A 26000-nucleotide genomic window follows, 5' to 3' on the forward strand; every position below is an offset into this window, starting at 1 on the left:
GAACATTTCCTCATGCGTGTCACTTATCATCATTAAATAGCACATGCATATGCGTCTGTTACTGCTTACAACAACAAGCATACGTATCTCACATTTTTTGTCAGGGCTACTTTTTCCTTCTGAAAACTGATAAAACCATAAGACATAGGAGCAGAATTAGGTCATTTGGCCCATTGAGTCTGCTCTGCATAATGGCTGCTTTACCTTCCTCTGAATCCTATTCTCCTTCCTCCCCCTGTAAACTTTGGCGCTCTTACTAATCATTTTCCACGTTAAATACACCCAGTGCTCAGCCTCTGCTGCTATCTGTGGCAATGAATTCCACAGATTCACTACACACTGACTGTAAAAATTCCTCTTCATCTCTGTTCCAAATGAGAATCCTTCTATTCCAAGGCTGTGCCTGATCTTAGACTACCCTTTTATAAGAAACAACATCTCCACCTCCACTCTATCTATGCCTTTCAACATTTGGTAGGTTTCAATGAGATCCTTCCTCAGTCTCCTAAACTCCTGCGAGTACAGGCACAGAGCCATCATGTGTTAACCCTTTCATTTGCTCATGCACAAGTATGATTTACAAAATTCCAACTGGTATTAATCCCCTTTAACTCCGAAGATCAAAGGTGATTTGCTATCATGCAATTGATTATTTTTAATCTGAGGGTGTAAATTTAATATTTTAAGCAGTTTCGGTTGGACTGTTCCAACTAAGTCCTTAAAAAACTAAATGAATGGGATGTATTTAAGGATATTAAATTATTTTAATATATAAATAACTTCATTTTAATTGAAGTGCAGTGATTTTCTTGATACTGTTCAACACAAGAATCCACAATAAAAAAATCTGTAATTTCTTTTAATCCATGTTTCACCGCAGAACAATATAATATATCTATACATAAATGAACCAACTGGAACAGAAGATTGTGCTTGATTGGGTTTTATGCAGCTCACTTGGTGTATAAACACTGACATGGACCAGATGACCAATTTATTGCAGTAAATTACATATAATTCTCTAAGTCAACATTAATCTTTTCCTTCGATAGCTGACACACTATGACCTGCAACAAGTTATTTATTCTTCAAAAGTGTAAAAGAGCACATCCCCTGCTAAATACCAAAATGTAAAATTCATCAGTGTAAGCGGACTGGAGCAAAGGACAGTTGATACACACAATACACACAAAATGCTGGAGGAATTCGGCAAGCCAGACAGCATCTATTGATACACACGCATCTGGAGAAGGTGGGGAAGGGAAATATAAAAAGGTATGCATAAAAGCAAATATATTTGAAAGGTTTAGTGAACATACCCTTCGATAAGAGGGACACAGTTACTTCCATAGATCTGACTGGAAAAAATAATTGGTAAGACTTAAAATAATGAAAATCGTAACAATGTGAAGAAAAGCCCTCTGTCACCAGGTAATAGTTATGCTGTGGAACTCACTGCATATAATGCTAGCAATTTTTGGATGTGAGAGTTTACTGGATAAGGCAATGAAGTCCAGAGTGGGCAAAGATATAGATGAAAGTTACACATACACAATGCTGGAGGAACTCAGCAGGCCAGGCAGCATCAATGGAAAAGAGTAAACAGTTGACGTTTCAGTCCGGGGCCCTTCATCAGGACTGGAGAAAAAAAATGACAGTCATAGTAAGAAGGTGGGGAGGAGGGGAGGAAGAAGTACAAGGTAGTAGGTGATAGGTGAAGCCGGGAGAAAGAGAGGGGTGAAGTAAAGAGCTGAAAACCGATTGGTGAAGAGATGAAAGGCTGGAAAAGGGGGAATTTGATAGGAAAGGGCAGAAGGCCGTGGAAGAAAGGGAAGGGGGAGAAGCACCAGAGGGAGGTGATGGCAGATAAGGAGATAAGGTGAGAGGGGGAAATGGGAATGAGGAATGGTGAAGGGGGTGGTGGGGGGGGGGTTGGGCTAATTACCAGAAGTTTGGAAAATTGATTGCAAGCCATCAGGTTGGAGGCTACACAGATGGAATACAAAGTGTTGCTCCTTCAACCTGAGTGTGGTTTCTTCGCAGTAGTAGAGGATGAGTGTTTCCAGATGAGTTGAGACAGAAATAGAGAAATGAAATATTACAGAGATAGCATTTAATGCTGTCATAGGATTGCAACATCTCAGGGAATAACATCCAATCCCAGCTGAAAAGTTCAGAGCAACTTCAATGGAGTTGCCAAAAAGAGGGATGGAGTCTGTGGCTAGAAAGAGTAATTTCTTATAGAGACAACAAGCAATGTCTTCAGTTATCTGAACACTCATCTGCTCAAGATTTCCTTCAGTAGTTGCTGTAAGACATGTGGCATGACAATCTAGTGTCAGTGGACAAAATAAGAAAGGCGATGCCACTGTAGAAACAGGTATTTTCGGCATAAATTGAGTAACTGAAGCTGTATTTTTGAATGATTGATGGGGTAGTATGAAGATGGGGACAAGCGAGAATGACTCTTGGGGAAGAATAGTACAGCTAAGAGAAGAGAAGGCAAGGGAAGTCACCAGACTCTCCAGCTATGACTGGATAGACTAGAATGAAACCCATGGAAGGTGATCCTAGCCAGCTGAATGGGGAGAGATGTATTGGATGATGATGCTCTGGTTAACCAAACTGTGTGTTAAAGAAGATTAAGAGTGACAAGGATTAAGAGTCTTTCTGTAAAGATGGCACAGAACTGTAATGTCCATCAGTATTGTGGCTCAGTTGCTTATTAGGCTTGCAGTGATAGTTTGGGGATCATCATGGGGAATAAGGGATCAGATTAAGGTTTAGGGACAGGCATAAGGAAGAGTTAGAGGTTATGCATAGTAAATGAACAGCCAAGAGCAGGAGACAGTGTTTGAGCTAAGTTGGTACCGAATTGTGATGCCTGATGTTGCATCTCAGTCTTAGTGCTTATTTTAGGATTCATAGGGATGGGCTGGGGATAGTGTTGGGTCAGGTTAAGGTTCAGGGACAGAGATGAAGAAGAATGAAGAGTCAAGGGTAGAAGCCTATGTTCAGAGTCCAGGTTGGAATGCTCCGCAGTCAATGGTCAGTGATAAGGAAGGTAGAGTTGTGTCAGGTTGACAGGTGCTGAAGAGACCAGCAATCCTCAAATTGCCAACTCCTGAGTCAAAATCACGAGGGCCACCCTTCCCATGTGAGTCCGGAAGATGAGGCCTGAAATGCACTGTGGTTCTGGAGGTCAGGTCGGTCAAGGCTCTAAGATCAAACCCAAATTGGCAAATATAAAGCCCAAAGGTTGAACTCATGATCCACAAGTCCTAAAGTCAATACCCAGAGGTTGGTGAGGTCCAAAGGGCAAAGCCAAATATCAAAGTTCAGAGCTCTGAGAGTCCGAAGGCAGAGAGCTGCAAAGGTCAATAACCAAAGCTGGCAAGTCCGAAGGTAGAGAGGGAGTCCAGGCCAGACACTGGAGGTTGGAAGCCAAATATCTATGAGCATGATAGTATGAGGCCAAGAACTGGAGGTCCAGAGGCAGCTTGCCCTGGGTTTAGAGGCCGGTGTAAGTGAAGGGGTGGGAGGGTGGGGAAGGGGGCATGAGAAGGTCTTGGTGAGTAGGGTAAAGGAAAACCCCAAGGCCTTCTTCAATTATGTGAAGAACAAAAGGATGACAGGAATGAAGGTAGGACCGATTAGAGATAAAGGTGGGAAGATATGCCTGGAGGCTTTGGAAGTGAGCGAGGTCCTCAACACATACTTCTCTTCGGTATTCACCAATGAGAGGAAACTTGATGATGGTGAGGACAATATGAGTGAGGTTGATGTTCTGGAGCATGTTGATATTAAGGGAGAGGAGGTGTTGGAGTTAAAAATACATTAGGACAGATAAGTCTCCGGGGCCTGACGGAATATTCCCCAGGCTGCTCCACGAGGTGAGGGAAGAGATTGCTCAGCCTCTGGCTAGGATCTTTATGTCCTCGTTGTCTACGGGAATGGTACCAGAGGATTGGAGGGAGGCGAATGTTGTCCCTTTGATCAAAAAAGGTAGTAGGGATAGTCTGGGTAATTATAGACCAGTGAGCCTTACATCTGTAGTGGGAAAGCTGTTGGAAAAGATTCTTAGAGGTAGGATCTATGGTCATTTAGAGAATCATGGTCTGATCAGGGACAATCAGCATGGCTTTGTGAAGGGCAGATCGTGTCTAGCAAGCCTGACAGAGTTCCTTGAGGAGGTGACCAGGCATATAGATGAGGGTAGTGCAGTGGATGTGATCTATATGGATTTTAGGAAGGCATTTGACAAGGTTCTACACGGTAGGCTTATTCAGAAAGTCAGAAGGCATGGGATCCAGGGAAGTTTAGCCAGGTGGATTCAGAATTAGCTTACCTACAGAAGGCAGAGGGTCATGGTGGAGGGAGTACATTCGGATTGGAGGGATGTGACTAGTGGTGTCCCACAAGGATCGGTTCTGGGACCTCTACTTTCGTGATTTTTATTAACGACCTGGATGTGGGGGTAGAAGAGTGGGTTGGCAAGTTTGCAGGTGACACAAAGGTTGGTGGTGTTGTAGATAGTGTAGAGGATTGTCAAAGATTGCAGAGAGACATTGATAGGATGCAGAAGTGGGCTGAGAAGTGGCAGATGGAGTTCAACCCGGAGAAGTGTGAGGTGGTACACCTTGGAAGGACAAACTCCAAGGCAGAGTACAAAGTAAATGGCAGGATATTTGGTAGTGTGGAAGAGCAAAGGGATCTGGGGGTACATGTCCACAATCCCTGAAAGTTGCCTCACAGGTAGATAGGGTAGTTAGGAAAGCTTATGGGGTGTTAGCTTTCATAAGGCAAGGGATAGAGTTTAAAAGTCGTGGGGTAATGACGCAGCTCTATAAAACTCTGGTTAGGCCACACTTGGAGTACTGTGTCCAGTTCTGGTCGCCTCACTATAGGAAGGAAATGGAAGCATTGGAAAGGGTAAAGGGGAGATTTACCAGGATGCTGCCTGGTTTAGAGAGTATGCATTATGATCAGAGATTAAGGAAGCTAGGGCTTTACTCTTTGGAGAGAAGGAGAATGAGAGGAGACATGATAGAGGTGTACAAGATATTAAGAGGAATAGATAGAGTGGACAGCCAGCGCCTCTTCCCCAGGGCACCACTGCTCAATACAAGAGGTCATGGCTTTAAGGTAAGGGGTAGGAAGTTCAAAGGGGATATTAGAGGAAGGCATTCTTACTCAGAGAGTGGTTGGTGCGTGGAATGCACTGCCTGAGTCAGTGGTGGAGGCAGATATGCTAGTGAAATTTAAGAGACTACTAGACAGGTATATGGAGGAATTTAAGGTGGGGCATTATATGGGAGACGGGGTTAAGTGTCGGCGCAACATTGTGGGCTGAAGGGCCTGTACTGTGCTGTACTATTCTCTGTTCTATGTTCTAGGTTCATTAAGCTGTCATTGCTGCTTTTCGTGTTCTATGTTGTGTGTCGTGTTGTGTTGGTGTGTTGAATATTGTCAGCATGTTATGCTGGCACTGGAATGGGTAGCACCACTTGTGGGCTACCCCCGGCACATCACTGGCTGTTAATGCACTTGACTGTATATTTTGATATAGATGTGAGATGTAAATCAGAATCTGAAGGACAGATGCATTGCCATTGCCACAATCACATGGATATTAGCAATTATGCTAACAGTTGTTTTGTTACTGTGGCAAAGGGCTAAAGTTCATTAGATAATTGCAAGCAAGTGCAGCTGTGAAAGATGGAGATAGATGTTTGTGACTATAACGATTTCAGAGGCTTTGGAGAGGAAAGGGATGTCTAGTGTAAGAGTCAAAGTATTTTATGTACATCACACAGGGCTCATAAGCCTGTCCCGCTCTGACATCCTGAGATTTGTCAGAAGGTCTACAGCACTAATATATATAGAACATAGATGGTACAGCAGGCCCTTCAGCCCATAATGTCCATGCTGACCGTGACCAATTTAAACTAATCACAACTGCCTGCACCTGGTCTGTACCCCTCCCCCCCCCCCATCTGTCCACACTGCTGCGTTTGAAATCTTTTGATGGCATCAATACCAAAAATTCTATTTCCTGTGAGGAGAGGACAAGAGGGAATACACTTAAACTTAGAGCTGAGCTACATAGGCAAAAAAAAAATCATGTCAGCACTCCTTCAAAGTGTGGTGCAAATCTAGAACTCCCTTCCCACAAGCCTGTGGACAGCAGATTAATTGAAATTTTAAAAATTGAGGTTAATAGATTTTAATTGAGGAAGGATATCAAGAGAATTGAAGCAAAAGCAGAAAAATCCTGAGGCTTTAAATCTGTTGTGATCTGATTAAGCGGTCAAACTGCATAGTTGTACCTCTATGGCCAAAGTCGCCCCTGTCATTAACCTGATAGCCATCAACTGAGCACATAAATAGTCAGTGCCACGATGTTAGGTGGTGGGAGTGACTTGCCTCATGAATCCTCACTGTCTTTCCACCATCCGCAAAGCACATATCAGTATTGTGATGGAATATTGCCCATCAGAGTGGACGTTGCAGCTCAGGGCACAGCTGCAGGTCAACAGCAGCCTGAATAAAGCAGCCTCCTCAATTCACACCCCATCCACCACCTTAAACATTTACTCCCTCCAATAATGCAACACCAATACAATGTGCACTCTCTGCAAAAAAATCACTGCAGCTTTCAGTAAAGCTTTTTCAACACCACTTCATAGAGCTGTCACTTCACCACCTGGCAGAGCAAGGTAGAAGATCAGCACCTACACTTTCCCTTTCATGTAATACATCAAAGTGACTGAGAAATAGATGGTTGGTCATTTGTTGCTGCTGGGGCAAAATCCTTGAACTCCTTCCTGAATGTTACTACAGGAATACCCTGAACATTCAGGCTACAGCAGATGAGTAAGGGAGCTCGCTATAACTTCTCAAGGGAAATTCTTCAGCCAAAATAATTCAGCAATTTGCTAGTGATATCCATACTCCACATTGGAGGGAAATAAATCACTTCCTCCTGTTGCTATGATACCTAGCCATAGCTACGCTTAATGCAGAGCAAGAAATAGGACAGGAAAGGTTAGAATATGTCAAGGTATTTATAATTTTACACAGATCCTTCCTTTTGAACCTCATATAAAATACTTTATACTTTATTGTCACCAAACAATTGATACTAGAACGTACAATCATCACAGCGATATTTGATTCTGCGCTTCCCACTCCCTGGACAGTAAATATTAAAAATTTAAATTATAAATCATAAATAGAAAATAGAAAAATGGAAAGTAAGGTAGTGCAAAAAAACCGAGGGGCAGGTCCGGAATACCTAAATGCTGTTGATGATATTCAAATTGGGCTAAAGTTTTGCAAAATCTTAATGAGCTGAAATGCCATGTTTAAGATAAGATTATGATTGGCTTAATTTTTGTCAAATGTACATTGGGATAACGAAATGTAGAGTGAAATGTGTCATTTATGTCAAATCAAATAAGTTTCCAAGGTTGTCAAGCCGAGGGGTAGTAGTGGGGACAAGCTCCCACTACCTAAAAGTGCTCCTCACGGCATGCGCCTCAAATAGCCCCTGACAACCAAGTCCAACTCCTGGCCTTCTCGTGTGGCTTAGCCTCTAAGCTTGGCAGAACTGTTTCTACTGACAGGAGAAAGGGCGAAGGCGGGTCCTGGTGCCTTAAAACCAGTGCTTCGGGCAGATGGAGTTCGTCAGCCTGGGAAGGCAGTCCATCTAAGAGGGGGAAAACTCTGATCTCAAACCTCCGCTGCCTTGTGGCCATGCCCACTCATGAGAAAGGCTTCGGGAGTAAACCCTGAGGACAAATCCGGAGCTGGAGTCCCTAAGACAGTCCGACATTGCCTTCAACCTCGTTCTGGCAACTCCTGCGATGACACTGGTGCCAAGCTGTATCGGTGTCGTGGAGAGGGGAGACTTGCTGCATGGGCAATTGCCGGTCTTCCATACGCAGAGATTTCCAGGCGCAGATCCATGGTCTTGCAAGACTAACGGATGGAACCACCAAACAAGCAAGGGCTGCCCACAGGTGTCGCCATGCTTCCAGAGCCAAATTTGTACGCCCACAGCCTTTACTGATCCTAACCATACATCTGTGGAATGTGAGAGAAAATGGACCATGTGGAGGAAACCCACACGGTCGGGGGAAAATGCACAAATTCCTTACAGACAGTGGTAGGAATTAAATCCCAATCAATGATTGTAAAGCCACTGCAATATTTATTGATATGATGTACAGTTTTCAAAATAGTGCAATATTTTTGGGCTTACTGCTTGCAACTCCCTAGAAGGGGACACCAGCCGCTACACAGGGCTTTCATCAACCACAGCAAAAGGCATGAGAGATTGTGGATAGCCCCTCACATCTTCAGCTACCCACTGAATTGCTGCTTCTACTTATACTCGCTGCATGACAGTATGCAGTCCATGATCCTAAAAATGGGTCCATAGCAGAACCAATCTCAGTGTCAAGCAAAGCTACATCTTGGCCCCCAAACCCGTTCTTAATCGTTCTTACCATGACGATGCTGCTCACTTCCTCCTTACTTCCCTGTGAGTAGAGCTGATCTTCTGAACAAATGAGAAACTATTCCATCTCCTCAAGGCTCAGGTCACCTACCAATCTGCTCTCTGACAAAAAGGTCCATGATAATACCTTGGACAATTCTCATACCTCATAAGCAACACATACAAAATACTGGTGGAACTCAGTAAGTCAGGCAGCATCCATGTAAAGGAATAAACATTTGAGGTTTCGAGCCAAGACCCTTCATCAACATTGGAAAGGAAGGGGGCAGAAGCAATAATAAGAGCTGGGGGCAGGTGAAGAAAGAGTACAAACTGGCAGATGATACTGAGATTGGGTGAGGGGGTAGGTGGGTGAGTGGGGAAGGGGAAACGAAGTAAGTAGCTGGGAGGGGATTTGCAAGACGAAGCAGGAATCTGATCGGGGAGGACATTGGACCTTGGAAGAAAACAAAGGAGGAGGGGAACCAGAGAGAGGTGATGGATAGGTGAGGAGAAGGGAGGGGTGAGTAAGTAACCAGTTCAGGAATGGAAAAAGAGAGAAGGAAGGAAGGGGAAAAATTATCTGAAGTTGTATGTTCATGCCATTAGGTTGGAGGTTACCCAGACTCCTACAACCAGAGATTGGTATTCTAACTCCTTCCTTTACAGTCCTGATGAAGGGTCTTGGCCTGAAACATCCATACTGCCTGACTTGCCAAGTTCCTCCAGCATTTTGTGTGTGTTGATCAAGATTCTAGCTTCTGAAGAATCTCTTATGTTTACCATACCCCATAATGTTTTCCTTAGTGAAAGCAGACATCACTAATAAAATTGATGATCACCTTAAATGTGCTTCCATAGCCTTCAATCAGTTAGGGAGAAGTGTATTTGAAGGTGAAGACTCAGAACCTTTGACGCAAAACCTTTGATTCTGGAAATGAGCGGTTAACCTATGAGGTTACGATTAGGCCATAAGACCCTAAGACACAGGAGAAGAATTGGGCCATCATCCCAGCGAGTCTCCTCCACCATTCTATCATGGCTGATCCCAGATCCCACTCAACCCCGTACACCTGCCTTCTTGCCATATCCTTTGATGCTCTGACCGATCGGGAAACTATCGACTGTCACGTTAAATTTACCCATGGACTTGGACTCCACCACAGTCAGTGGCAGAGCATTCCAAGGAAAGATTGAGTCACCTGGAACGATAGTCACTGGAATTCAGAAGAATGAGAAGACATCTAATAATAACATAAAATTATGAAAGGGATAGATAAGATAGAGGCAGGAAAGTTTTTTCCACTGGTAGGTGAGACTAGAGCTAGGGACCTAGCCCCAAGATTTAGGGGAGTAAATCTAGGACAGAGATAAGGAAAAACCTTTTCATAGAGAGTAGTGAAACTGTGGAATTCTCTGCCTAAGGAAGCAGTGGAGACTACTTCATTAAATCTATTTATGGCAAAGTTAGGTAGATTTCTGTACAGCAGGGGAATTATGGGTTATGGATTAAAGGCAGGTAGGAGGAGTTGAGTCCACGGTCAGATCAGATATGATCTAATTGGCCAGATGGCCTACTCCTGCTCCTCTTCTTGTATTCTTGAAACCTACGGTCCACAGGGTAGCAGTGACACCTGTCCTCTTATTTTCTTCTGAGGCTTGTTCTAGCTGCAACAGACACCTCATGGTTGTTTCACTGGAATAATAAGTGAACCAGTATCAGTTTCTTCTCTGTATTAAGGCCCCAGTTACTTTTAGGTAGCTACATTTGGCAAGCTATGCTACTTGTATAATGGACACCAGACTTTGAAATCTGTTGTGAGCTCTGCTGTGGGAGGAGATAGGTAAAGATTCAGGAATGTCCTCTGAAGTAATGGAACATCTCCATTCATCCCTTATAACCTTTAACCCACAACTGCTCAAATTGGAAAAGAAGCATTCACAGTTGTATCGAGAACCTCAAGGACATGCATCACAGAAAAGTCTATGACCCTATGAAAGACAATTTCCAGGTGACCCTCACATTCTGGGTCCCTAAATCATAAATGACCTTCAGCTAATTACTTTCTCAAGTTACTTCACACAAGAGTGGCAGAGTAGTAAACATTGCTGTCTCATAGCTTTAAGGACAAGGACAGTGGTGCTATCTAATAGGAGCATCCATCTTCTTTCTGTGTCTCCCTCGGTGCCTAATTTCCCCCATCATCTCAAAGAAAGCCAATAATTTTAACTATCCCTTATTGTAAAAAATAAAACTCAAAGTGGAGTTGATGGCACTTCAGAAAGTTATAGGACTACAAGGACACGAGGAAAGGGAAATGGAAAGCAAATGCTAATTCTGTTGCTCCAACAGGGATTGAGTTAAAAATAAAACAGTGTATATTCATTTCATTTCATTGTGTGGAACTAGGACCAGAGCACTACCTGCTATTGAATTGAAGTATGTTCACTGGAAAATCTACCTGTTGAGGGGTTTGATAGTATCCCTTCCCTGAAGCTGCAGGCATGAGTTACTTCTGTTCATCACGGCAGAGATACATTTATCTCAAAATCTTAGCTCTTCATGGTAATAGTAATCGTCTTATTTTGGAAATAACTGCATATTTTCTTGTGTGCAAAAATGGGCCAGATCTCTTTACACATGTAAATGCAAGAATTTGTAAATGAAAAGGATGTTAGAACTTCCAAAACATTAAAACTGTGTGGGACTGTTGTGGATCCAGGATTCCCATTGATTGCCTAGCAAAATAAGGTTTGCAGCATCAGTTCAATACAGAATGGGACTGTTAACTCCAGCAAGGGAGTCTCCTGGTTACATAGTAGATCCTTCTGATTTATTGTGAATGCAAGTGCACTGACATCAAAACAGAAATCCCACTTCTTATACTGCTAAATATCTTACAGGGAGCTTAGGGTGATAAGCATACAAGTTGCCACTGTGTGCCAAAATATCAGAAGCAAAATTGGACATTATTTAAATCAACCTGGCACGTATGTTGTAGATGGTGAAGTGTTTGAAGCTTTTCCAACGACTTCAACACTGAGCATTTCTATTTAGAATTAAATGTGATCAGTCACATTAGGAGAACAGGAGCATAGTGATTAGCACAACACTTTACTGTATCAGTGACCCAGGTTCAATTCCCGTCGCTGCCTATTAGGAGTTTGTACATTCTCCCCATGACCACATGGATTTCCTCCAGGCACTCTAGTTTCCTTCCACAGTCCAAAGATGTACTGTTTGGTAGGTTGATTGGTCATTGTAAATTGTCCCGTGATTAGGTTTGGTTTAAATTGGGGGATTACTGGGGGGCACAGCTCAATGGGCTAGAAGGGCCTAATCAGTGCTGTCTCTCGATAAATAAACAAACAAACAAACAAACAAACAAATATGGGTAGTTTTGCTTCTATCACCTACAAATAAAATTATTGCAGTAATCATTCTCTACCAACTGCACAAGCAATTCAAGGTACCATATATTTCAACCAGGCTGTAGAACGTCCTAAAAGGACTCCAAAGATGTCAAATCCATTACATATACAAAGCACTAGTAATTCCCAGAGAGAGTTACTGAAGTTCATACAGAAATTATTGCACCCGATATACAATGGAAAATTTTGCATTTATGGAAAGTGTTAGGTGGATTCCACGTACAAAATTTATTGCATTTATAATTTATAACTGTAGGCAGAATAAGGAGAGATGGTCTTTTATACCAGGATACTTTCCTGTTACAATGAATTGAATATTAACGTACAATACTGAACACATCATTTACTGCTGGCATCATTATATACCAGCACCACTATAGCTGGTTCAACCCTTTTGGAACAATGTTCTACAAACAAGATTTGGCTTTTTTTTTTGCCCTGTATCTGGTAGTAATCTACAGTGCAATTGTAAGGAGGGAGGGAAGAAATTTATATCTGAATAGATGACAAAGACAAGCATGTTCTTCTAATTGGAATTAGATTACTATAATAAGTACCCTGCTCGATGCCTGTTAAATTCTTGTGTACAAATCCACACTCACTGACTCGTTCACTCACTGAGAACAAAAATAGCCACCAATTTGCTGGACCAACAACTCTCGTGATATTGATTTGGAGAAGGTATAACATTTTTGCTATTCTCCCTGCCATTGATGAAAAATTATGTTTGCATCTCAAGTGATCATAAATGGGTAGTGATAAATGAATTACAAGATCAATAAGCATTATGTGTCCAAGTCTGTCTAATGATCCATCACCATAACCAATGAGATTCCAAAATATTGAGAGAACATTGCAAGTAACAGATACAAGTGTGTGAATATAACCAAATGAGCTATTGAAATTGAAATAAGGAGAAACAAAGTACATTAAGAGAGAGCAAATTAAAGATGCAAGAAACTCTGCAGATGCTCAAAGTCCAGAGTAATACACACAATTTACTGGAGGAACTCCACAGGTCAGGCAACATCTATGGAAAATAATAAACAATCGATGCTTTGGGCCAAGACCCTCATTGGGTCTCAATGAGGAGTTATGAAACAAAACATGGACTGTCCATTCCCTTTCATAGATGCTGCCTGACCTGCTGCGTTCCTCCACCATTTTGTATGCATTAACAGAGAGAATGAGGAAGAGAGAAACATGAAAAAGAGCATCCAAAGATGCATACAGAATATGCTGGTAACACTCAAGAGGTCAGGTAGTATCTGTGCAAAGGAAAGTCAAAGGGATGTAATGTTTAAATTCAAGGTCATTTTGGCAATGGTTTGGGATTTTTGATGGATGATCTTTGACCTGAAATATTACCTCTTTTTACTCTTTTCACAGATGCTGCCTGACCTTCTGAGTATTTTCAGCAGTTTCTGTTCTCATTTCAATTTCCAGTACTTTCATATAATTTATTTCCATTCTGAAAGTTTTATTAAAATAACTAGGAACGAGTTTCTGTGGACACGAGTGACACTTCACAGTTTCAATGCTGAGTGGTCCAATGTCCGATGACATGTCAGGGCCATAAAACATACTTATTCAGTCCTATTACTGGGGTAAATCCAACAATTCCATGTCTGAACATGGAGATGGGAAGACAACATTTTATTTGGCCTTAGTAAAACTAACCACATGAAGATCCAAAAACATCCGACAATTTATGATGAATTGGAGCTAAATTTCACCTCAAAATGTTAAGATTACACCTAATAATGGCTTACTTTATTAACTATTTTTGGAATTTTTGTATAGGATATGTACTTTCTATACATTAGAATAATTCGCCAATTCTAAAGCATCCCTGCCCACGCGTCTTTTCACACCCTACAAGGCTTCAGGTTGGCTTCCAGCATCTTCTTAATTGCACGATTGCGAGAAATGGCGTTTTAAATATATATATACTATATATTACAGCAGGACATACGGGGTAAAATGATTATAAAAGCTACCCCGAAATGCTGCTATTTCAATTTAAGTAAATTATATAAAGGGGAATAGTTCGCTCTTGCAGCTTTTATTAATCAAGTCGTTCAGTGACCAGATCCCGCGCCCACATGCAAATGTTCCTATTTTTTCTTATGCATTAATCAAATCACTTAATGTTAACAACTGGAAAGGGAGCGCTGGAAATATTGCACCAGATGTTATCTTCACTGGAGGCTCGGCCACTTTGGATCGATGCCTGTTTGATGAATAATTTCATTGCTGTCACTGCGGACGCGAGTTCCATGCACGATGGTCTGTGAAGTACCAATGGTCGTCTCCTGTTTTACTAACGGTGCAGGGGATGTTGGGACGAGGAAAGCTGAGAACATGTATCCCTGAAATGAGAGGCTGGGAATTTTACTACTTGTAAGTTCATAGTTTTGGCATCCATGAACCGTTAGGTCCAACGTTTCTTACCTGCGGCTGCCTAGCTATCGTCGACTTACCTCTACGAAATAAAAGCAAGGCAACAGGGTAACGCTCTCCTTGGTCAGCTTGGCTTTCTGCCTTTCTTTAGAAGACATGTCCGGTCCTCAGATCGGTGCCACACGCCGCCGCCGATTAGTGCAATCGATTGGTCCGACTTGTCGATCTTCGCTCCGCAGGGCTGCTCGCTGCTTACAATCCCCAGCGCCGTCCGTAGCTCGACAAACCTCGCTATTTCTCCGTAAACCAAGTGCCCGTATATTCAGGCTGTGCGGAAAGAGGCGCAAATAACAACACAATGCAATAAATTGTAGGTGGCCACACACAATCAAATGAGGCTTTCCGCACAACGCTACGTTTCTCCGGTTTGCCCCATTTCTGCCTAATAGGTGCGCGCGCGCGCGTGTGTGTGCGCGCGTGTTTCTCCCCTGCAGCGTTAATCTGCTCCAGTAATTTCAACGTGCATATTAAATCGCAGGTTTGGGCACACACACCACCGACGCGTCACTAAACGGTTCCATAATAATTGCTTATTACCACCGTGACAGATTTTAAAGGCACGAAACATCGCATCACACAGACACCAATAGATATAAATGAGACAGGGCTGTATCGCCCGCCTTCTCAGTGCCAAAGAAATACAAATCTGCGGCTACAGTATCCCGAGACGCTTCACGCCAGCGTTCTCAAACAAGGTGTGAACATTTTCACTAGCCCTCTGCATTTTCGACATGGATTCAGGTAAAGGCATACGGCTTTAGCAAGCGAGCAACATAATCCTGCAAATAGTTCGCTCCCGCGTGTTATCCCTATACATATGCACTTCCAATGTTCTAACCTCCAAATGTTCAATCCTTTCCCAAAGCAACTTTGGAGTTGATGTGTGTCCCAATCAAAATTAAGTTTTCTGGTCTGCCGACGTAATTTTATCATACATTTATTGCCATCACATTTGTTAACACTCGCAGGCTCCGATTAAACGAGTAATTTTATTATTTCAGTGAATAAGGGGAAATCATAGAAATGTTTTTTTTCTCTTGTTTGGCCTGTCCAGTCTGTACTAGATGTATGTAGGAGCCGCCTGTCTCCTGCCCTTAGCTCCGGGAGTTATTTCTATATAACATAACTAATGCCTATACAATGGCAAGGGATGTGAATTCATAGAACGTATTTGATGTTGGTTTGCATCCATTCTAACCACCCAGCAGAACACCATCCTTGATATTCCATTGGTGGCGAGTCGAACTGTTTAAATTCGAAACTCAATCGCTAACCCTTACCTGTTTGGACAAGCGCTTTAAAACATCCCTCACATCAGCAATGCGCTGCGTCTGTCTGAGGGTTCGATGCATTGAAGACAAAATAAACATTTATTGCTGATAAGGTATCAGAGATAGTTATAGCCAGGAATGAGGACTCCCGGACGCTATGTTAATAGTGTATGACCATCCTTTTATAAGGTTTCTCCATTGAAACATTAAAGGATTGTTATTTTTTTTCACTGGCATGTCCAATGGATTCTTAACCAAACTGACCACAATTTAAGTCCAGTAAGCTTGTTCCTACTTTACACAAAGTAGGAACAAATTTACTGAAACTAATAATCCGCCCTGATCTGTGCATCTGGCAGGACAGTCGAACTTTGTTGCCCCGTTAACATTAACGAAAACAAAAGTACTTAATAAAATACAAGAAAATCAAATTGTATAGGAATCCATTGATAAAAATGACTTACATGTGCTAGAACAATGCAGAACATTCTTTACGTCTGTATATCATAAATCTTCATAGATTCGACTCTCAACTAGGATGAGTCGTGTAAGTATCGGGAGATTGTCTTTTTAAAGTCCCAATGTGCTTTGAAAACCACATGCCCCCCATTTTTCACGTGTCAGAGTCTGCAAATAGAACTTGTACTATTTTTTGAATCACTTCAGATATAAGGTTGTACGATTGGTTCTGGCTGGTGGGACCTGAAAGATTATTAAAGGTTAGTTTTCGTGAGTCTTCAACTTGCGCGTTGCTAATGCTCTTTCCAGAATGAAACGTAAGCGTATATATTTGATAACTAAATAACGTTTCCTCCAGTTTGGTCATTAAACTATTCATAGCCACAGGGCAGTTCGAGGCATTGGATATCATAATTACAAGTAACAATATAAAATATAAAGCACTAGAAAGGTCTTGCGAAAAGCAAGTCAGCATTGGAAGGATGATCATAAAAATAACTCTTTTATCGTCGTTCTTTTCTGGCTAGTTCTGATTAGGTGAGCATTGTGAAGACTTTCAAGAATGCTTTTTTGACAGTACCGCGAAATCTGAAGTACCAGCATGCTCCACTCTCCTCCGGCAGGGTTAATGAGGTCCAGAAATATTTAATATTTTGTCTTGACGCCTTAGCGGGGAATATCATTTTCCCTTCTCAGTGTGAACCCCTACATAACTGAAGTAGACTAATTTGGCGTTTCTACAGTGATATTGTATATGAATCCTTCTGGCGGTGCACTTCACTGTGAAACAGAGATAAGACGTTGTAACGTCTTACATATTCGTGCTGATACTACTCACAGTACCAGCTGGTGTTTATGTCCCTTAACTTCACACTCGCTGTATTTACTTCCGGCAATGCCAAACGAAGCTAATCGAAACTCCCAAGTACTGCATCTTCCATTAACGTTGCGTTCCACTTTCTAGGAGGGAAAGTTGCCTGCTATGTTTTGTTTTCCGAAAAAAAATATTTGCAGAGCACCTGACCTGATCTGTTGCTGTCGTGATCTATTTTTCGATACATTCGAAACGTTGCATCCAGGCAGCTTTAAAGCACTATTTCCGAATTTGCAACATGGTCCTTCTACATTTTCCATTCTACCACTTCTTAAATGCTAGTTCAGAAACACAAGAGATCCTGCAGATACTGGAAATCCAGTGTAATACATACAAAATGCTGGAGGAACTCAGCAGGTCAGGCAGCATCTCCAGCATATTGTGTTAATTCGAATTCAAAATCAGATTTTATTTATCGCTGACATATGTTGTGAAAGTTGCAGCAGCAGTACGAAGTAATACATAAAATATTATTATAAGAAATATATAAAAATAAGTGACGCAAAAGAGCTAAATAGTGAGGAGTCTTCAGACTTTCATAACTCATTGAGAAATCTGACGGCGGAGGAGAGGAAGCTGTTTGTAAAGCACTCAGCTTGTCTTCAGGCACCTGTATATACTCGCTAATGGTAGCAATGAAAAGAGGACATGTCCTGGGTGGTGGGTCCTTAACGATGGACGCTGCTTTCCTGAGGCATTGCCTTTTGGAGATGTCCTCGATGATGGGGAGGCAAGTTCCCATGCTGAAGCTGGCTGAGATTACAACCCTCTGCAGCTTTTTTTTTCAATCTCCTGTGTTGTCTTTGCCATTAGTTTCTTTATTCATCTTGTTATTAAGAATGCCCCAATTATTATCCATTGCTGATTGCTCTTGAGAAACATAGAAACGTATAAATCTACAGCACATTACAGGCCCTTCGGCCCACAATGTTGTGCCGACCATGTAACCTACTCCAGAATCTGCCGAGAGTTGCCCTACTGGAAAGCCCGCTATTTTTTCTAAGCTCCATGCACCTATCTAAGAGTTTCTTAAAAGACCCTAGTGTATACCTAAAAGACTCTGTTGGTGATGGTGAGTTATCCTCTTGCAGAAGCCACTGAATACTTTTGGAACAGCTCCACCATCAGCTTTCTAAACGGAGAATGAATCAACCAATGAACACTACCTCACTATTTTTGTACTACTTATCATACACATATGTAATTTACGGTATTTTTAAGTATTACTCCTTACTGCTGCTACAGATCAACAAATGTAATGGCATATGTCAGTGCTATTAAACTTGATTCTGTATTTCCATGGTGCTATTGGGTTAGGGAATTCCCTGATTTAAAGCCAGTGACAATGAGAGATCAGTAATATACCTCCAAGTCATTACTGGTAAAAATTACACCATGAAGACAAAAGAATACTCCAAGCAACTCTGGCACAGAAGCTAAGCAATATTAGTTGGAAGTTTACTTACAACTGTTTGATCTTACAAGCGGCAGCTGTCATGTTTAGAAAGCTTGGCAAAAACATGAATCCCCCATGTCCCAGGAAGCAAATGTCCGTCATAGGGACTGCACAAGTTTCCACTGGGTGCTGTATTTTCCTTTTATATGTATATAATGTATGTGTTGGTAGGATAATTGATAATTGTAAATGTCCTGTGGGGTGTGAGTGAGTGATGGAATCTAGAAAGGTTTGTTGGGAATCTGCGGACAATAAAAAATGGCATTAGAGTAAATATGTGCTCGATGGTCAGCTTGGACATGATGGACTGAATGATATGACTACAAATACTGATCTGTAAAAGAAGATTGGAGATTGAGTCTCATATGGTGAGCAATTTATTTCTCACATCCTAACACCTTTCCATCATCTACAAACCAAAAGTCAAAGCAAGAGGCAGATACATTCGGGACATTTAAGAAACTCTTCGGGAAGCATATGAATGATAGAAAAGTGGTGGGCTATGTAGAAGAGAAGAGTTAGATTGATCTTTGAGTAGGTTAAGAGGTCAGTTCAACATTGTGGGCTAAAGGGCCTCTAATGTACTGTCATGTTCTGTGTTCTAAGTCAGTGGTGCACCTATTCATTATGCTGAATAGGTGAAATTTCAACAATTGCGAAGAATTTCAATGCCATGCAAGATAACCCAATGATTTTTACCTTATCCACCATCCTAAATATCCCTGCTACTAATAATGCATCGTGGCTGTAGTATGCACCATTTACAAAATATACCACAGTGACTCCAACAGGCCACAATCTCTGCCACCAGGAAGAACAAGAGGCTAGACACAAAGGAACATCAGTCCCTGCAGTTTCTTGTCCAAATTGCACATCATTCTGACCCAAATTTAAACCTCATTACCTCAGGGATATTAAGTTTAAATCCTGAAACTCCCTTCCCAACAAGGGTTCTGGTAATTCATGAAAGAGGCCCACCACCTTCTCCTCAAGGATGAACAAAAGTAGGCTTTGGTGATGTTGTCTACATCCTGAAAAATGAATGTGAAAAAATAAAGATTCACTGGCTCTTTGTATTAGGTAATCTGAGGTGATCTAAACATTCCTGTTGGGCAACATGAAGAGTCCAATGGTGTAATTCATTTACTCCTAGTATGGTGCACAGTTGTGAAAACAGCTGAACTTCAGTCTAATTTGGGATCCCCAAATTCCATGTAAAGTAAATTAATACGTCTGAGAGGAATTTACAACTTATAAGAAGATTGGACCCATGGTATCCCACAGATGCTGGCACAAAGCATGAGGTTTCTCTGAAAGATGCAATTAATCAAAAAAATGATGCAGTAACTAAGACACCTACTAGGCTCCATTTATGTGTACATCTACTAATATTGCTCTGGCACCTTGCAGGATTTCTGCTCCCCAATAGTATAGTTCTAGTTGCCACATTCACCACTTTCACTTGATTGATCTTGATCATTAACTTATTCTTAAGTGATTCTAAACAATTCACTTCCTTTTACTATCATTCTGATACTGTACACTTCAAAGCTGTACAAACAATAGAAAATATCCCATGATTCTTTAGTATATTGGTAGTATTACTGTAAGAATGCTCTGGATAGATACTGTGTTTTCTATCATGGTTGCTGATTGGTAAGTGTAAGTTAGCTGAAGTTCAAGTTTGCTTTCATCCAACTGTTTACTTGTATACTGCCAAATGAAACTATGTTCCACTGGACCGCGGACTAAAGTAATTTAACTTTTCTTTGAATGCTTGGTCAAAGCATATGTTCAGGAATGTTCTATATAGAATGGCTACTGAATTTTTAATATATTCTCCACAATGGAGTTTATTTCATATCTGTAAAAAACAAAAATGCAGTATGTTTGTACATACACATTCAATACAACAAATGATAAGTGCTTAACTTTAATGATAAATGTCGTAGTAAACAAATGAGGAATTTCCCCAAAACTTCTGCCATTCTCAATGGGTCCCTACCAACAAACACATTATTACACTCCCCCTCTGTCTTCTTTCTGCAGGAACCTCTCCATGATCGGACAAAGTCAGCATGGATTTGTGAAAGGAAAATCATGTCTGACGAATCTCACAGAATTTTTTGAGGATGTAACTAGTAGAGTGGATAGGGGAGAACCAGTGGATGTGGTATATTTGGATTTTCAAAAGGCTTTTGACAAGGTCCCACACAGGAGATTAGTGTGCAAACTTAAAGCACACGGTATTGGGGGTAAGGTATTGGTGTGGGTGGAGAATTGGTTAGCAGACAGGAAGCAAAGAGTGGGAATAAACGGGACCTTTTCAGAATGGCAGGCGGTAACTAGTGGGGTACCGCAAGGCTCAGTGCTGGGACCCCAGTTGTTTACAATATATATTAATGACTTGGATGAGGGAATTAAATGCAGCATCTCCAAGTTTGCGGATGACACGAAGCTGGGTGGCAGTGTTAGCAGTGAGGAGGATGCTAAGAGGATGCAGGGTGACTTGGATAGGTTGGGTGAGTGGGCAAATTCATGGCAGATGCAATTTAATGTGGATAAATGTGAAGTTATCCACTTTGGTGGCAAAAATAGGAAAACAGATTATTATCTGAATGGTGGCTGATTAGGAAAAGGGGAGGTGCAACGAGACCTGGGTGTCATTATACACCAGTCATTGAAAGTGGGCATGCAGGTACAGCAGGCGGTGAAAAAGGCGAACGGTATGCTGGCATTTATAGCGAGAGGATTCGAGTACAGGAGCAGGGAGGTACTACTGCAGTTGTACAAGGCCTTGGTGAGACCACACCTGGAGTATTGTGTGCAGTTTTGGTCCCCTGATCTGAGGAAAGACATCTTTGCCATAGAGGGAGTACAAAGAAGGTTCACCAGATTGATTCCTGGGATGGCAGGTCTTTCATATGAAGAAAGACTGGATGAACTGGGCTTGTACTCGTTGGAATTTAGAAGATTGAGGGGGGATCTGATTGAAACGTATAAGATCCTAAAGGGATTGGACAGGCTAGATGCGGGAAGATTGTTCCTGATGTTGGGGAGGTCCAGAACGAGGGGTCACAGTTTGAGGATAGAGGGGAAGCCTTTTAGGACCGAGATTAGGAAAAACTTCTTCACACAGAGAGTGGTGAATCTGTGGAATTCTCTGCCACAGCAAACTGTTGAGGCCAGTTCATTGGCTATGTTTAAGAGGGAGTTAGATATGGCCCTTGTGGCTACAGGGGTCAGGGGGTATGGAGGGAAGGCTGGGGCGGGGTTCTGAGTTGGATGATCAGCCATGATCATAATAAATGGCGGTGCAGGCTCGAAGGGCCGAATGGCCTACTCCTGCACCTATTTTCTATGTTTCTATGTTTCTATGATTCCATTGTCCATAATCTCCCTTCTGGAACTTATCCCTGTAAGTGGCAGAAGTGATGCATTTCTTTTACAGATGAGTATTCATCTCCTTGCTGCAATCAGGGCCCCAAACAGTCCTTCCAGGTGAGGCAACACTTCACCTGTGAATCTGTTAGGGTTGTGCACTATATCCGGTGCTCCCAATACAGCCTCCTCTACACTGGTGAGACCCAACATAAGTTGGGGACTGGTTTGTCCAGCACATCCACCCCACCCACATTAAGCAGGATTTCTTGGTGGCCAACTATTTTAATTTCAATCCCCAATCTCATAATCTCCTTTTCCTGCACAATGAGGCCACACTCAGGTTGGAGGAGCACCATCTCCTCTTCTGTCTAGGTAGTCTTCAACCTGATGGCATGAAGATCGACTTCTCCAACTGCCAATAATTTTTACCCCCTCCCCCTTCCCTCTTCTTCAATTCTCCACTCTGGCCTCCACTTGCCTGTCACCTCCCCCGGTGCCCCTCCTCCTTCCCTTTCTCTCATGGTCTATTTTCTTTTCCTATTAGACTTCTTCTTCTCCATCTCTTTACCTTTTCCACCTACCATCTCCCAGCTTCTCACTTCATTCCTCCTCCCCCACCCACCTGGCTTTGCCTATCACCTTCTAGCTCGTCTTCCTTCCCCACCCCCGCCTTCTTATTCAAGCATCTTCCCCCTTCCTTTCCAGTCCTGATGAAGGGTCTTAGCCCAAAACATCGACTGTTTGTTCACTTCTAGATGCTGCCTGACCTGCAGAGTTTTTCCAGTATTTTGTGTGTGTTGTTAGTGATAAATTTTATTCTTCTCTTTATTAAACAGTGCTTTAGGGTTAAGGATGATTTGCTTTCATTGTTGTTCTATGGTTTCTGAAGGGATTACTGAGACTAATATGTGAACTGGGAAATCTGCCGCAGCTGGAATAGAGGGATCTTGGTGGAGAAATGTGAATGTGTTTTTTGGTTTATCACACACTATCTTCCACTGTATGTGCTTGATTCTGGAGAGAGTGTTTCATCACCTGTTGAGGGATCATAGGCTATGGATGCCAATGTACCAGTGAAGATGCTATACTTTTTTCAAAGAGGCCTCAAAATATTTTCTTAATCTTCCTGGAAAAGTTTTCCTTGTTAGATCTTGGAGTAGGGCTCATGCATTGGGACTTAGATGTTGGTCATGCATATGGTGCAGCTCACCTGTTGGAGATATCTGAACATATTCAAAGTCCCAGTGCTGGAGGTTCCATATCTTCTGCACCTCTGATACTAGAATTGTTATGGACAAGCAACTTGAGACTCAGCCAAGGACTTCTCAGATTTCCAGTAGAATCCTCGTTGGTTTCTTGAGGTAAGTGCACTGAAGATAGACTGAGCTGAGGGGCATAGAGCATTAATTTATAACACAGAGGTGTCATTAAGACTAGTTCATTCTCGATGGTGAAATCAATCCCATGAAGACAAAGTATTTATTCAGGTTAGCCTTGCAGAAGCAAAAGCACTTAGATATCTTATACCTAGTAAGACAATTGCTTTTATAAATTCGATGTAAACCAATTTACATAGAATAAAGCTTTCAAAGTAGTTAAAGATCATCTTACAAAAAACTTTTCCTCTGCTACAATCACAAGAGTAATTTTGACCTTTTTATCTTTAAATGTTTTCTCTATGCCCAGACTAAGTCACATTTTCCAGTTTTGAAAGTTCAGTTATTTCTTTGGTCAACCTTTCTACTTCTTTCGTTGGATTGTATTTCAGAGGCTGTACTGGAAATTTAGTTTAATTGTGAGATTAAGCTCAGCATGTAGCCCTATTATTATAAATTCCTTGTGTGTGGGATACCCTAGATCAAGGGTGGCCAACCTTTTACATTCCATGCGTCAATTTTCTCACGCATGAGCTCAGATGCGATTTTTTTCATGCACGAGTTCTATATTAACATATTTTTACAAGAATTGTCGGGGCACAAGAGTTGTATGGTGCCTCTGAACTCATGCATGAAAAAATTGACGCATGGAATGTAAGAGGTTGGCCACCCCTGGTCTAGATGGATTGCAGAATTTGACCGCAAGCTTAAAGTCTATTGCAAGTTGTACCTTTGATGCAAACTGATGGCATTAGAGCTCCATAAAATTGGTTTTCTATCTTTAGCAGATACGTCAAGATGGATTCAATTAACATGGCTCAATAGTTCAATAGTTCTATTTAATATCAGAGAAATGTATACAATATACCTCCTGAAATTCTTTTTCCTCGCAAACATCCATGAAAACAGAAGAGTGCCCCAAAGAATGAGTGATAGTAAAAACATTAGACCCCAGAGCCCCCCTACTGACACCTCCCATGCACAAGCAGCAGTAAGGTACGACCCTCCCCCACCCCCAACAACTTCCATGAAAGTGCATCAACACCCTCCACCCAACAAGAAAGCAACAGCAAAGCCCCTAGAAAAGACCATGATCTGCAGTACAATAAAAAATAATCATTCACCCGACAATTTGACATGCCACAGGCGCGCGCGCTCTCTCTCTCTCTCTCTCTCTCTCTCTCTCTCTCTCTCTCTCTCTCTCTCTCCTCGATAAAGAGAAAATGAGGTGTCTGCTTTCACAGCAAGAGACATAACAAAACAACTCGCTGCTTATGGTGTTAAAAATCTGTTTCACCACTTTATTTCCAAGTCCTGTGATCCGAGTATCGAAAACAATCTCATGCCCACTAACGTGGGAGAGAGAGAGAGCACAACTCACCAAGTACACAGCCTCCAGCAGCTGATTCGCCATTCCAGATGTTCCGTTCTCTCCCGTGACACTTCAGTTGGCAGTACTGACTTAGAATCAGCCCGTCCACAGGGCTGCAAAACCTCAGAACCCTGAAGACACGCTCATCTTAAAGGCTGTGTCTTTGGGATATCGAAAAGCAGCCGGATGTGAACCCCCAGGAGTGGATCCCATCACCGCAAAGATCTGAAGTTTGAGTGTAACTCCAGGTCAGGGTCTTCAACAGAACCCCATCCACCCTGAAACGGGAAAGGACAGACATCAAAGGTAGAAATTAAGCTGTTTTTGTAGATAAGCCAGAAGAAGTTGCAATTTAGCGCCAATTTGACATCGCCTCCGCCTATGTGCTTCCCTATTAGTCAATGATCACAGATGCTGATAAACCAGACTGACATGAAAATAGAAGCAGAAAGTATTAGACATATTCACTATGCCAGTCAGCATCTATGAAGTGAGAAACAAATTTAACATATTAATTCGATGATCTTTCAACAGAAGATGAAAATAAATAAATTACAGTAAATGAAATTTAATGATACATATTTTCAAAATGTTTAGTCTAATTTATAGATTGGTATTTAAAATTATTACTTGAACAGTAATAACATAGTTGTAGTAACCATACTGTACATCCAACTTACCTACGTAATCCTGATCTTCCATCCAACCATTTGAAAATCTTATTGTTTGAGCTGATTTATGTGCCATCTTTATCATAACAGCACCCCAGTTACCATGCTCCTGCACTTCCTTGAAACTCATCCTGTTTTTATCCCCACTCTTTCTTGAAACTCAAATGGTGCTCTTTCCCATGTTCCCTTAAAATTTCACAGGGACTTGATTCCTGCACTTCCCATAATTTTTATTATCCCACATTGCTATACATAAAAATGAATGAATTAGAAGTATGCTTAACATCCAATAGTCCAGAACATTTGCTAGTCCTGTCAGGACATTTAGAGGAGGCTTGACCCAAAGGCAGAGCAGTAGGAACAATGTAGCAGTAAGCGATAACTTTAATAATAAACAGCAAGATAATAAGCCATGAAGGGCCATGAAACAAGAGAGGACTAAACACCACAGCAAGCAAGATGACTGAAGGCTAGGAGTGGCTGGTTGGTGTGATGAGTGAATGAGAGCTGTAGATGAAAGCTGGGTTTAAATAGGCTGCAAGTAATGAGTTGGAAACGGGTGGCAGGTGATTCCTGTTAGTTGGATGGATACTGGGGGGTGCCTACCTTTGCAAGCTTGATCAGTCCAGCAATATCAGTCTTCAGTGTGCCGAATTAATAGAATTCTACAGATTTTTTCTCAAAATTCTTGTCTTCTTTCTTTCTCCCCTACTAACCTATATCCAACTCTTATTTTACT

The 26000-nt window shown here is 41.8% G+C and overlaps 1 protein-coding gene across 2 annotated transcripts in view; it reads right to left on the reverse strand.

The window, feature by feature from the left end:
- The window catches only part of LOC134354985 (phospholipid phosphatase-related protein type 4-like), an 89612-nt gene extending 64946 nt beyond the window's left edge, over positions 1–24666 (reverse strand). Inside the window, exons 1-3 of one of the 2 annotated variants that reach the window (XM_063064580.1) lie at positions 24600–24666; positions 23053–23228; positions 14419–14665 (exon numbers count right to left, since the gene is read on the reverse strand). In XM_063064580.1, coding sequence (XP_062920650.1) covers positions 14419–14496 — 78 coding nt within the window. In that variant the 5' untranslated portion in view covers positions 14497–14665; positions 23053–23228; positions 24600–24666. Of the gene's footprint in view, positions 1–14418; positions 15010–23052; positions 23229–24599 lie in introns of those variants that run through there. The other variant, XM_063064581.1, reaches the window with a different exon arrangement.
- Positions 24667–26000: the final 1334 nt, after the last annotated feature.

Source organism: Mobula hypostoma, chromosome 12, assembly GCF_963921235.1.
Source record: "Mobula hypostoma chromosome 12, sMobHyp1.1, whole genome shotgun sequence".
Taxonomy (NCBI): domain Eukaryota; kingdom Metazoa; phylum Chordata; class Chondrichthyes; order Myliobatiformes; family Myliobatidae; genus Mobula; species Mobula hypostoma.